Consider the following 14,305-nt stretch of genomic DNA (forward strand, 5'->3'; position numbering starts at 1 on the left):
ATTACAAGCTTCTTCTCATAGACTAGTCTATCCCACTTAGAGATGGTAGTTACCAATGGCGCACAAAAAAAAAAAAAAAAAAATCTGAAACTGAGATAAATTGCTCAACCATGGTTGGGGTGGGGATGAGGAGTACACCCTCCCTTCCTCATCCAAGGAACCAAGGTGTTACAGAAGCATCTACGAAAAAAAAAAATGCCATTTTCTAGAGGGGTGAGAAATAGGGGATAAATGATGCTATCTACATTATATTTTTTTAAGGAGACTGAATAACATTCATTGATGAACTGAAAGTCATCTTCCTCACCTACTCATGAATGGTTGAAGTATGGCAAAATTACTATTTTCAAAGAGAAGGAAAAAGAGGTGTGACAAAGCAAAGCAAGTAAAAATATGTGACAGAAAAGAAGAGGAAAAAGAGAAGAAAAGAAAAAGGGAAGGAGAGAAATAAAAATAAAAATAAAAGCGTGTTCCATAGGTAATGCTTCCTATTTTTATTCTGCCTGAATGGATCAGAGAAGATTTCAAATTACATTGTTATGATGATGAAGCATATGCATTCATGACCTAAAAGTTTCATCTCTGTTGCAAATATTGGTGGTGTGAGTCTCTAAAAAAGCAGCCCCTGTCATAGCCATACATCAGAAGCAGAGATGCATTCTTGAATTCCTGACAAAAGTGCATTGAGAATGGTGGTGACTATGTAGAAAAATAAATTCTGGAACACAAAAGGTTACTGGTTTTAATGGTACCATTCATCTTAGAAGCTCTTTAATTTTTTGAGTTAAAAAAAATATGAGTCTTATACATATGGTTTAAAATTCATTAAAATCACACACACATATATATATATATATATATATATATATATATATATATATATATATATATATATCTAAAGTTCCCATATGTGACTTAGAGGTGGAGGCACATAAATATTCAGCACCTAGAGGATAACATAAATTCAAGGTCTCTTCCAGTGTTTTCCCCCAGAAATTTCATACACATGATTTAAATATAGGATATATTGGAAGTTTAAAGGGGGCTATATCCTCATAGCACCTTTCAAGGTATGCTTAGAGGTTCAGGAACAACCCCAGTGTCTTCTCCTGGTAAATTTTATATAAGAATACTCTTTAGTATTTGATGTAGATTCTCTTAATATTCTTTCTATAGGGAATACAGGAATATATACTCACACTTACAGAACCCGAGCAGAATGCTAAAGAAAATTCAAAAGTAAGAGTGTAATATTTATATATATGTATTACAGAAGATCAGAACATCGGTACCGTCGGATCCAAATAAAGAAGGCCAATAATTGGTCTCCTTTAACAGCCTCTGAAGCAGGAGGCAGGCACAAACAGAAACTGAAGAGATTCCAGTAAAGCAGACCAATTATAGGTCCTCTTTAGAGTTGAATGATGGTACTGATGTTAATTCTGATCTTCTGCAGGGCTCTATGGACAAATTTATCTTTAGTTGATCTTTGATAACTAAGTATTTATGTTTACTAACCAAATAGAAAAGTTACTGGTCAAATTCACGTGATTTTTGGAATATGACATCTCCATTCCGTGACAAGTACGTACATCATAAAGATTTTTTCCGTATTTTGTTAAATAAGTGTTATTCTAAATATGCACTAAATTTTATGTTGAGATTTTAAAGTATAATCATTTGAATTTCTTTAGATATTTTTACACAGCCTTTGTTAAAAAAGAAAAGGAGTATATTGTTCTATTAAATCTTTTTATTGTTTAAATAATTTGATTTTGCTAGTTTTATTCAAAAAAAATAAAAAAATAAAAATAAAAATACAGGTTACAAAGACATTTTTCACTCATTAATGAGTTTTGGAAGATTGTCATCAAAAGAAATACAATCACCAGAAGATAAGCGTTTTATTATTTCCAGTCGCCACTTTGAAAAATAACTCGCAAATGTAACCGTTTCATTTGCGATGTAAAGCTGTTCTGTAATGCATGAATAAATATATATTATTTATTTCCTTAGTTATTTTCTTGCAGGACTCATGGAAATTCCATATTTAATAAAAATTGGTTTTCATTTTTTTTCTTTATCAATGTACTTAAACATTTATTATTGTCTGTTGCCTAAGGAGAATTCATATTCAAGGGGGTGCAGACGGAACTATGCAGTTTATATCATTTTAGGATAACCTAATTTCCCCATATCAAAAAAACAAACCTTGCTTTTAACTTTGCCCCCATAGAATGCCAAGTAAATTCGGAGACAATCCGGCATTACCTTCTCTTTTCAGAAGGGAAAGTTATTTCTTTTTGCTTGAGATTCCATCAATTGTGAGGGAGTATTGACAGGACTATACAAGTACTTGACTGAGGAGAGAAGAGATATTATACTTCGATTCAACCATATTAGAATAAATTTAACAAAAAATACTGAAAAAATAACAGAACAAACATGGCATATGGCCAAATTGGGTGGGGTGGAGTGGGGTGGGATGGGGATAAAGCATCATCCCTTTGGTCTATTTTCTTGAACTAGTTCCAGTCACGACAATACCGGATTCGTACTATGGGCAATCCTACTTGATGTTATCACCGGGTTTCAACGTTTTCTTTTTAACTTTTTTTAATTCACAAAAAAAAAAAAAAAAAAAAAAAAAAAAAACGCATTTACAATCTCAATTCTATCAGTTTGGAGTAAGAGTTTCTATTAAAAAATAGCCAGTATTTACCGTTAAATAAAATAAAATGCTAGGTAGTTAGTAAAACCCTCCCATATCGATTGAGATAGAAATGAGCTGCTTACTGTTTTCCGGGGTCTTTCTACCACTGAAAACAGGCAAGTCAATTCCTATGTGGGGTGGGGGTGGGGGATTAACAGGGTTCGCGGCAAAGAAGGTGCCTTTCAAGATAGTTACCACGTCATTCGATTTTGGAACAAATCATTTTAAAATGGCTGAAATCTAAATTTTTGACACTCAACAACACATGCTACTCTTCGATTACTCTTTTGCATTTCATCTTTGATGATCCGATATTTTTTATTGATTTGTAAAATGATAACATACATATGTACTTTGGAGATTTTAAAATTTTGAAATTCAAAGAGAAAAATAAATAAAAGGAAAAACAAATTCATCGTCTCACCAACTACTCTTATCCTCTGTCAGTTTTGAAGTAGCTGAATCACAAAATTCTCAACTCACGCATACACAGTCAGAAGCATACATGCTCTGACACCAATACACACATAATACATTAACCCTTTCACATTGTTGTCAGCACACACACACAGTTATAAGCATTCACACTGACACTAATGCATACACAACATGCTGTTGTCTGCTTAGCAAAAACAAATGTATAAACTTATTCATCTAAATCCTCCTAACATTTCTCACTGAATTTTCTACAATGAAAAATTAACATTACCTTTCATTAAAACTTGGCACTTCTACAGAATTGGGACAAGATTTTGTAGTCGATAAATGGAGTTTTCAGATAAAAAACGATGGTTTCAACTGATTTTTTTTGCCAAGTTACAATGGTATCTTCCAAATTATGGAGTCAAAATTACCTGAATATTACTGAATTATTAAACTTTAATCGTGTTAGCAGGCAAATAATTGCTGCCATCTTGCTTAAATCAAAACGGAATGATCATTTTCATCAAATTATATTTCTTATTTTCTTTAATAATTTTCTACCTTATCGATTTTCGTAATTTCTGGATAAAATCATCTTAAAAATACAAGAAATATGTAAATACCATTGTTTTCATGTGAAATTCAGTATTATGATTTCCGAAATTTTGCCCCAATAGTGTAGAAGCCTCAAAAACTTTTAATCAAATTTGATTTGTGTAATTGAATAGGGAAGTTTTAGTTAATATTTTCAGACCGTGGATAATTCACAGGACTTAGATGATAGTCTCAAGAGTTCCTAATTATCTTAACATATGAATCCCATTTACTTAGCAAGGACCCTCAAAATATGAACAAAGATTCTAGGCTTTTCGTATCCATGCAAACTTCCATTTGGAATATATAACACTTCTCTTGCTCTCTTTCACATTTGAGTATCTACCTAAAAACATTTTCCTTAAAAAAAAAAAAAAACTGACTGACCAAGGACCCATGGTGCAGTAGTTTGAGTACTTGGGGGGGGGGGAATCAACAAAAGGTTTGAGTACTTGGAAAAAAAATCAATAAAAGTGATAACCTCCTGAAGGTTGAAGGTTCAATAGTCAGTGTCTGTGATTGAAAAATACTATTGCAAGTTACTTAAGATTTCTATCCAGCCATGGCTGAGAGAACGAGAGCATGCTACTCCTGTCAAGTAAATAAAGGGTTCCATTCGAAATTTTTCCCAGATTCTTGAGTTCAACAAAAACATTCCCGAATTTAAGAAGATACACCTGAAGAAGGTCAAAGGTTACATTGACCTAAGCATTGTGAAAATGATACTGAAAATGAGAATCCAAATAATACAGATAAACAATCCTCATTTCAAAAATTCAGAAAGGTAAAAATATACATATGTATTATGTAGATTGAAAAAGTTTGAAATTTCAACAAGGAGAGAAAAAAGAAAAGAGAGAAATTCATTATGTTACCTGGTTCTGTTGGAGTTGGAAGAGCTCTGTAGGAGAAATTTTGATTGCACAATTCACCTTCACAACAACAAAAGTAGACATTGGCTGTGGCCTCAGAGGCCACACATTCCATTTTATTATAGCAACTCTCATGGTCGAGCCAACAGCCCTTCATCACCAGTTCCACACCATCTGTCCCGTTTTTCCAAGAGGCATAACAGTGAGTGGTTTTGTCGGGCTCAGCAGGCGAACACAGTTTTGTCTCATTACAGACATTTTTCTTTGGGCAGTATTCACATAGTATTTGCCTAACAGCAGTCAGACCTGTAAAAAAAAAAAAAAAAAAAAAAAAAAAAGAAAGGACACAATATTATTATAAAATTTAGAGCAAACAATATTACGATTAAATAATCCATTAAAAATTTTATCAGTATTTAATGTAATTGTTTCTCCTTTTCTCTTCTTATATGCTAGCAGGGCTACCCAGCATTGCTAGAGGCAAAAGCGTAAAATTTCTCTCTCTCCTGTTCTCGATCTCCTGGACACACACACCTCTCCCTTATGTAGATTCCTAGACATATAAGGCAACTAACTTAAGAAAAAAAAATCATTTACTTCTTTTCAGTTAGTGGCTAGAAAACAGCCCCCTCCCTCACAAAATATGCGCCTGTTTAGGTTTAAAGAATAAGTAATTGTTTCTAAATTTTAGATATTATTTATCCAAGGAAATGCTGATCAAGAAAATACAAACGTTGTGGGTGTTTGTTTTGTAGTCTTATAGTTTTATTTAGACATACTCACAGACAACATCCCTGTATAATAAAGGTATCTTGTCGGATATTCCATATTAGACTTAAATAGCAATGCACCTGAAAAATCGATATTTGATTTTAACTAGCCATCCTTGCAGCATGTTCTAAAAAAGTTACAATATTTTCCGAAAATAATTATTCCACCAAGGAATATGATTATAGTGGGGACAATTTTAAATAATGATCTAAAAGACTAAGAATGTAAGGATGATAATTCCTTTTTTTAACAAAGGTAAAAATTAGTGGTGGGACGATTAATCGGAATCGGAATCGTTAATCGTAAGAATCGTGTATTTTGGGAGGTATCGGAATCGGAATCGCATCGTTAAAAAATACCTTAATTTTCCGATTCCTTCATTACGATTCTTTTAGTCTGATGTTGAAAAAAAGAAAAAAAATTCCTGATATTTCTAACCGCAAGAGAGAAATGTAGCATGTTATAAAAAGAAACCAAAGAAATTCATTATTAACAGGGCAATGCTTAGCGCCCCTCCCTTACAAGGTTCATTCATTCAGATCTATTGCAATCAAAACTACAAAAGCGTTAACTTGAAAAGAAGTATGCAGGACTCTACATTGCGAGTAAAAAAAAAAAACAAAAAAAAATGCTTATCTTTTTGGCGATTGTTTTTTTTACTGATAAATCTTCTAATAGTGAATGAAAATGCTTTTTCAACTTATATTTTCTTAAAATAAAACGAGCAAAGTCAAATTATTTAAACAGTAAAAGGTTTAGTAGAACAATATACTTTTTTTTTCTTTTTTTAAAAGAAGGCTTTTGAAAGAAATATCTCTAAAATGAAATTGATCACGTTGTATTATTTCGCAAAGTTTTGACAGTAGTTGGTTTCTTTTGAAGTTTCAAAAAAATCGACCCCATACCTATCTCTTCCAAACCTAAAGTTATTAAATAACCCCTTCGTTAATTTAAGGGTAATTAATTCAATTCAGTCAAGTTTTTTTTTTTAATTTCATTGAAATAAAATCCATTATTTTTTTTTTCTCCAGAAAGATAAAACCCTGAATTTGATTATATTAAAAGCAGAATAATATAATCTTTTTTCTAGAATTTTAAATTGAAAATTAAAAGTGTTTTGCGCAGTTTTTTGCCGAACGAAAAATAAATTAATATATATATTTTTAAAAAGTTTTGTAATCAATTAATTTTTATGTCTAAATAATATTTACGATTAATTAAATAATTTCATTTTAAAAAGTATTTATAAATAGAATTTTACTAAGGACTTATAGTTTAGCAATATTGAACCGCATCAACCATGTGTGAATTGAACACAGTCAACCAAAAAAAAAATTCAAAAGAAAATGCGGGTTTGTATTACTGTACACATAGATTCGAAAAAGTTGTCAAAAAACAAATATATAACAAATAAATGTTATCAAAGGCAAGATAAGTTATTTTTCTACCTAACTGGATATATTTTTCGGGTTTTTATTCAATGTAACATGTTTATTCAGCTCGAAAAGCATACAGTGTTTACCGATGTATTAGAAAATTCAAAATGGCGCCCGACACTCTCTTTAACACGGTAAGTTCAGGAAAAGATGTTATAAATAATAAACTATACAAAATACTGCTAGAAACTCGCTCAATATATGTTACCGTGACATATTTTGACATATATTCGGTGTTTTTTTAATAGTATTTTATCTAGTTTATTATTTATAACACCTTTTCCCGAACTTACCATGTTAAAGAGAGTGTCGGGCGCCATTTTGAATTTTCCAATACCTCGGTAAACACTGCATGTTTTTCGATCTGAATAAACATGTTACATTGAATAAAAACAAAATAAATTACCCAGTTTGGTAGAAAAGTAACTTATCTTGCCTTTGATAATATTTGTTTGTTATATATTTGTTTTTTGACAACTTTTTCGAATCTATGTGTACAGTAATACAAACCCGAAAATGCATATTTGCATTTCATTATGTAAACTTTTATACATTGGTTTCAAAAATTAAATTCTATAAGTTTTTTTTGTTAACTACCGGTTGGTACAATTTACCGCCCCATCCCTTTATATTTTTTTCTTTTTGTCTTTTTTAGCGGATTATTTTCAATTAATCATCCAAATAAGTGACTAGCTTTAAAACAAAATTTAATAGTAAATTATTTGTTTACAGATAAACTGAATTTTCTAATATGGCCCAAAGTCCAAAAAAAAAGTCTTTTTGAAGATGATGAGTTGAAAGCCATTTGCAAAGTCGGTCAAATTAAAATATCGCGAGGAATAAAACCATCTAACATGACCACAACCAACATGTTAAAACATTTAACTATGAAGCATCCAAATAAATTGGAGGAGCAAAATAAAAAAGAAAAGGAACAAAAAATTACCAACTAGTCACTCAGAGCAGTTTTATTAGTGAGGGTCGAAATCGCAGTGTCTTTTTTTTTTTTTTTTTTTTTTTGCCTACGTCACCATCTAGGTGTCACCATTTTTTTTTTAACCCTCCTTAACTTCAAAGAGTAAATACAATATATACAACTAAAAAAATAATTTTTAAAAATGCTGATTCCATTCATGAAAAATTCTTTTAACTAGAAATTAAAACTTAGGTAAAGATAGCTGACTGACAGCAACAGGAGCACTGGTTAACTACTGAACCACGTGGAAAGGTGTGGGGGGGAGGAAAAAAAAGGAAATTAAATGATCATAATAAATTATGATAACCGTCTTTGAAAGGCACTAAATTCCTAAAATTTACTTCTTTAAAATTTTAGGTGGCACTCCCCGGCGATTTTAAAGCACTCTCTCTCTCAAAAAAAAAAAAAAAAAAAAAAAAAAGATTTAATTTTTAAGTTTGGGAAAGATATATTTATTATAACCAAATTCCTGTATGAAGACTGGATCTACTTTATTGGACGTTAATTTGTGAGATAAGTAATTTTTCAATGTTTAATATGTTTTTAAAGTTTCAATTATCAATTAAATTTTTTTAATTGCATTTATTTTTCAATTTATTTTAAAAAAACAGGGTTTTAAATGTATTTTTCAAGGTAACAAGCTTCGAAAGAAGTCTAATAAAAAAAAAATCACTTAATTTTTAATTTCGACAACCCTGAGAATTTAATTATTAAAAAAATATTGAAATGTGACATTTTTTTATTTAACATTTCTATTAGTTCAATTAATTTTCTTTCAATAATTCATTTCACTCAACAAACTTCACCATTTTTTTTTTTTTTTTTTTTTATCTTTTTCTGTAATTTTGGTAATTATGTTTGCTCAATTTTATCTAGTATTTCGTTTGTTTTTTATAGTGGTATCATTTTTATATGTGTTCCTTTGATATACCCTATTTCAAAATTAGTTTGGCTAAACTTATTCTTCATGTTAGAAACAACGTGTAAAAGCAATGAAAAAGTAAGAAAAAATAATAGGTGTTAACTACTCCTTGTGAATTATGGAGGTCTGAAGAACTGCCGTCACAAATACAACTATCAATAGCTAAACAAAAAATCGTTTTTGAAATTCCTTTAATTGTAACTTTTCGCTATACCTACCTTTTGGTATAAAACACAAAAACTTTCGATTAATGGTATTTCTCATATATGGTCGTTAACTTTGGAAAGGTTATTTTGTATCTACGGCGCCATGTCACGTGGTATATTGGGTTTTTTTTTCATTACGTACGTTCATTTATAAATTATTAAATCAAATATTTATCTTTTTTATATTTAATTAGTATATATTTTCTTTCTCTTCCGCTATATTTTTTTTATTTAATTCATTAAATCTGTTAATTATGACGACCAAAATAATGAATCGTGTGTATTTATTCTCTAATTTTCTTGTTTTTGTTCTGTTATATAAATTCTATTTTATTTGTTTTTTCTCTGAAGGATAAATTCTATTTTCTTTGAGTTTGTTTTTCTGTATTCCAATTAAGTAAAATAAATTTTCTTTAAAATAAATTTTGCTAATTTTTCCGTTTAGTTTACTATATAATAATTTTATTTAAACCAAAACACGACGGTGTAGACATAAAATATCTCTTCCAAAGTTAGGGAACATATTTGGGAACTACCGACCATAAGTATAAAACTACCTAGTATATTTCAAAACAATAAATTCCCTAGGAATCGGAATCGGAATCGTACTTGGTATCGGAATCGTTAATCAATATTTTCCTGGAATCGGAATCGGAATCGTATAAAAATTAGGAATCGTCCCAACACTAGTAAAAATATAAGTTATTTTATTTACCTCCTTTCCAGGAGTTTACACACAAGGTTAAGTGTGGGTTTGATAAAAGTGTTTCTGTGGAAAGAACTTAATTTGAATTTGGCACAATCAAGTTTTGAGAGAGAGAGAGAGAGAGAGAGAGAGAGAAATAACGATAGGTGAGTGATAAAGAGGAAGAACGATAGATAGAGAAAGAACGATAGAGAGAAAGGGCAACAGAGAGAGAGGGAAGGAATAACGATAGAGACAGGAAAAACGACAGAGAGAGAGAGAGAGAGAGAGAGAAAGTGAGATATATATATATATATATATATGTAGAGAGAGAGAGAGAAAGAGAGGGTAGAACAATAGAGAAAAAGTGAAAGAGGTAGAACGATAGAGAGACTAGAAGAAAGAGAGAAAAAACGATGAAGATAGATCTGGAGAAGAACAGTAGCGAGCGAGAGAGAGAGAAAGAAAGATAAAGAGGAAGAAGAAAGATGAGGATAGAAAGGAGGAAGAACGGTATATATAGAGAGAGTAAGAACCGTAAAGAGAAAGAGAGAGTAAGAACCGTAAAGAGAAAGAGAGAAGAAGAACCGTAAAGAGAAAGAGAGAAGAAGAACCGTAAAGAGAAAGAGAGAAGAAGAACCGTAAAGAGAAAGAGAGAAGAAGAACCGTAAAGAGAAAGAGAGAAGAAGAACCGTAAAGAGAAAGAGAGAAGAAGAACCGTAAAGAGAAAGAGAGAAGAAGAACCGTAAAGAGAAAGAGAGAAGAAGAACCGTAAAGAGAAAGAGAGAAGAAGAACCGTAAAGAGAAAGAGAGAAGAAGAACCGTAAAGAGAAAGAGAGAAGAAGAACCGTAAAGAGAAAGAGAGAAGAAGAACCGTAAAGAGAAAAAGAGAAGAAGAACTGTAAAGAGAAAGAGAGAAGAAGAACCGTAAAGAGAAAGAGAGAAGAAGAACCGTAAAGAGAAAGAGAGAAGAAGAACCGTAAAGAGAAAAAGAGAAGAACCGTAAAGAGAAAGAGAGAAGAAGAACCGTAAAGAGAAAGAGAGAAGAAGAACCGTGAAGAGAAAGAGAGAAGAAGAACCGTAAAGAGAAAGAGAGAAGAAGAACCGTAAAGAGAAAGAGAGAAGAAGAACCGTAAAGAGAAAGAGAGAAGAAGAACCGTAAAGAGAAAGAGAGAAGAAGAACCGTAAAGAGAAAGAGAGAAGAAGAACCGTAAAGAGAAAGAGAGAAGAACCGTAAAGAGAAAGAGAGAAGAAGAACCGTAAAGAGAAAGAGAGAAGAAGAACCGTAAAGAGAAAGAGAGAAGAAGAACCGTAAAGAGAAAGAGAGAAGAAGAACCGTAAAGAGAAAGAGAGAAGAAGAACCGTAAAGAGAAAGAGAGAAGAAGAACCGTAAAGAGAAAGAGAGAAGAAGAACCGTAAAGAGAAAGAGAGAAGAAGAACCGTAAAGAGAAAGAGAGAAGAAGAACCGTAAAGAGAAAGAGAGAAGAAGAACCGTAAAGAGAAAGAGAGAAGAAGAACCGTAAAGAGAAAGAGAGAAGAAGAACCGTAAAGAGAGAGAGAGAGGAAGAACGGTAGAAAGGGAGCGGGGAAGAACGGTAGAAAGGAAGCGGGGAAGAACGGTAGAAAGGAAGAGGGGAAGAACGGTAGAAAGGGAGAGGGGAAGAACGGTAGAAAGGGAGAGGGGAAGAACGGTAGAAAGGGAGAGGGGAAGAACGGTAGAAAGGGAGAGGGGAAGAACGGTAGAAAGGGAGAGGGGAAGAACGGTAGAAAAGGAGAGGGGAAGAACGGTAGAAAGGGAGAGGGGAAGAACGGTAGAAAGGGAGAGGGGAAGAACGGTAGAAAGGGAGAGAGATAGAGGAAGAACGGTAGAGAGATAGAGGAAGAACGGTAGAGAGAGAGAGGAAGAACGGTAGAGAGAGAGAGAGAGAGAGAGAGGAAGAACGGTAGAGAGAGAGAGAGATAGAGAAAGAACGGTAGAGAGAGAGAGAGATAGAGGAAGAATGGTAGAGAGAGAGAGAGATAGAGAAAGAACGGTAGAGAGAGAGAGAGATAGAGGAAGAACGGTAGAGAGAGAGAGAGAGAGATAGAGGAAGAACGGTAGAGAGAGAGAGAGATAGAGGAAGAACGGTAGAGAGAGAGAGAGATAGAGGAAGAACGGTAGAGAGAGAGAGAGAGAGATAGAGGAAGAACGGTAGAGAGAGAGAGAGATAGAGGAAGAACGGTAGAGAGAGAGAGAGATAGAGGAAGAACGGTAGAGAGAGAGAGAGATAGAGGAAGAACGGTAGAGAGAGAGAGAGATAGAGGAAGAACGGTAGAGAAAGAGAGATAGAGGAAGAACGGTAGAGAAAGAGAGATAGAGGAAGAACGGTAGAGAAAGAGAGATAGAGGAAGAACGGTAGAGAAAGAGAGATAGAGGAAGGACGGTAGAGAAAGAGAGATAGAGGAAGGACGGTAGAGAGAGAGATAGAGGAAGAACGGTAGAGAGAGAGATAGAGGAAGAACGGTAGAGAGAGAGATAGAGGAAGAACGGTAGAGAGAGAGATAGAGGAAGAACGGTAGAGTGAGAGAGAGAGAGATAGATAGAGGAAAAACGGTAGAGTGAGAGAGAGAGAGATAGATAGAGGAAGAACGGTAGAGTGAGAGAGAGAGAGAGATAGAGGAAGAATGGTAGAGAGTGATAAAGGAAGAAGGGTAGATAGAGATAAAGGAAGAAGGGTAGAGAGAGATAAAGGAAGAAGGGTAGAGAGAGATAAAGGAAGAAGGGTAGAGAGAGATAAAGGAAGAAGGGTAGAGAGAGATAAAGGAAGAAGGGTAGAGAGATAAAGGAAGAAGGGTAGAGAGATAAAGGAAGAACAGTAGAGATAGAGAGAGGAAGAACGGTAGAGAACGGTGGAGATAGAGAGAGGAAGAACGGTGAAGATAGAAAGAGGAAGAATGATAGAGATAGAGGGAGGAAGAAAGATAATCTGAGGGGAAAATGAAATCGAGCGAAATGGAAGAAAATAAGGACATAAAGCTCTAGCGATTTGATTTTTTTCTTGTGTAAAAATCGAATTCTGCTTTTTCTGAATTACTAAAAAGCAGAGAAATCACACCCGTTTTTATATAATGCAACTTTCAAATAGTTGGTCAACTATCTTTAATAACTTCTTTGAGTTAATATACAATCACTTAATAGAAATTAGAAAAAAAAAAATTAAATAAAGAATTACTATTCTGAGACATCTCAAACCAAATCAAATGAAACATCACAGGACATTGCAAACAGCAATTAGAATCTAATGGATTACATAGGATGGTTTCAAACCAGAGTTTGCAGGATATACAAGTCACTCCTCAAATAATTAGAAACAATATGACAATAATCAAAGATAAAACAAAAACAATTTAATGTAGAATATAAATCTAGGCAGAAAAAAGTTCACTACTCATTCAGCGGCCGCCAATAGCGTAATGGTTAGGAGCCTTGACTGCCATACAGACAGTCGTGTTTCAATCCTGGCTTGAGGTGGTTGCCTGTCTAGCCGCACTGATGAGCTGTGAAACAGCGAAACAGTACTGTATGTGGATGACATATATATATATATATATATATATATATATATACACAAGCAAAAGTACCCCACAATTTTAATGAATCATCATGCCAGATCAAACATCAAACATACCCATTCCTGTGTCTCAAGACATCTTCTATCATTATATGTGATCAGTTTTCTATAATAGTCAACCATATAGGAGCCTATTCGTGACCAAACACACACACACACACACACACGGACGTTCCGCTTTATATTATAGATATATACACACACATTCCAAACGTAATGCTATTTATTTTATTCCGCTCCAAAGGATCAGAGGGGGTCACAAATTGCACTGCTATGATGATTGAACTCATGCATTCACAATCTGAAAGTTTCATCTCTCTGTTGCATATATTGACGGGGTGAGACTAAGAAAGTAATTCCTGTCATCGACATGCATCAGAAGTAGAGATACGTCATAAACATTCTTCATCCAGAAAAAATTGAATAGATGAACATTCACTTGCGCCTTTTGAACGTTTATGAAACCAATGTCAGTACAGTTAGGAGATGCATTTGTTGATTTCAGAATGGTGACAGAGATGTGAGTGACAAAGTGTGCTCCATACTTTTGCGAATGGAGCATTAAAAGAGATTGACCAAGGTGCATCGAGAATGGTGGCGACTAAGTAATAATAATAAAAACATTCATTCCACTTCGTAAATGCACCACATATTTTGAATTCTAACGTGTTTTGTTTAAAAAAAAAAAAAAAAATGTCTTCATGTCATAGACACACCATGTATTTTCAAATATTGTGTTTCTGTTTTTCTTCAAATCAATCATCTTGAGAAATCTTGAAATAAAGACGAAACGTTGATGAAGATTTAAACAATTTTCAATTTTTTATTTTCCATTTTCTATTTTCTTTATCGAAAGGATAAAACACTAGTGTCTAGACAGTAAATTATATATATATAATAAAAGTGAAAGTGTCTGTGTATCTGTGTGTGTACATTTCCCTACGCAATAACTGTCAATTTTAAGTCTACAGACTCGAAATTTGACATACAGGGTACTGAGATTTGGGAAAATCGGTTTTCGGCTAGAAATTTGGCGATTAAGGGGTCAAAGTTCAACGATTTGACCTTTGAGAACTCTAGCAAACTTCTCCAACAA

At 33.1% G+C, this 14,305-nt stretch overlaps 1 protein-coding gene across 1 annotated transcript in view; it reads right to left on the bottom strand.

The window, feature by feature from the left end:
* LOC145284815 (activin receptor type-2B-like) overlaps window positions 1–14,305 on the bottom strand; it is a 210,220-nt gene that overhangs the window by 57,414 nt on the left and 138,501 nt on the right. The window contains exon 2 of the mRNA XM_080133778.1: window positions 4,606–4,908. Coding sequence (XP_079989904.1) covers window positions 4,606–4,908 — 303 coding nt within the window. The remainder of the gene's footprint in view (window positions 1–4,605; window positions 4,909–14,305) is intronic.

This window comes from Euprymna scolopes, chromosome 9 (assembly GCF_053919585.1).
Source record: "Euprymna scolopes isolate OS-2025 chromosome 9, ASM5391958v1, whole genome shotgun sequence".
NCBI lineage: Eukaryota > Metazoa > Mollusca > Cephalopoda > Sepiida > Sepiolidae > Euprymna > Euprymna scolopes.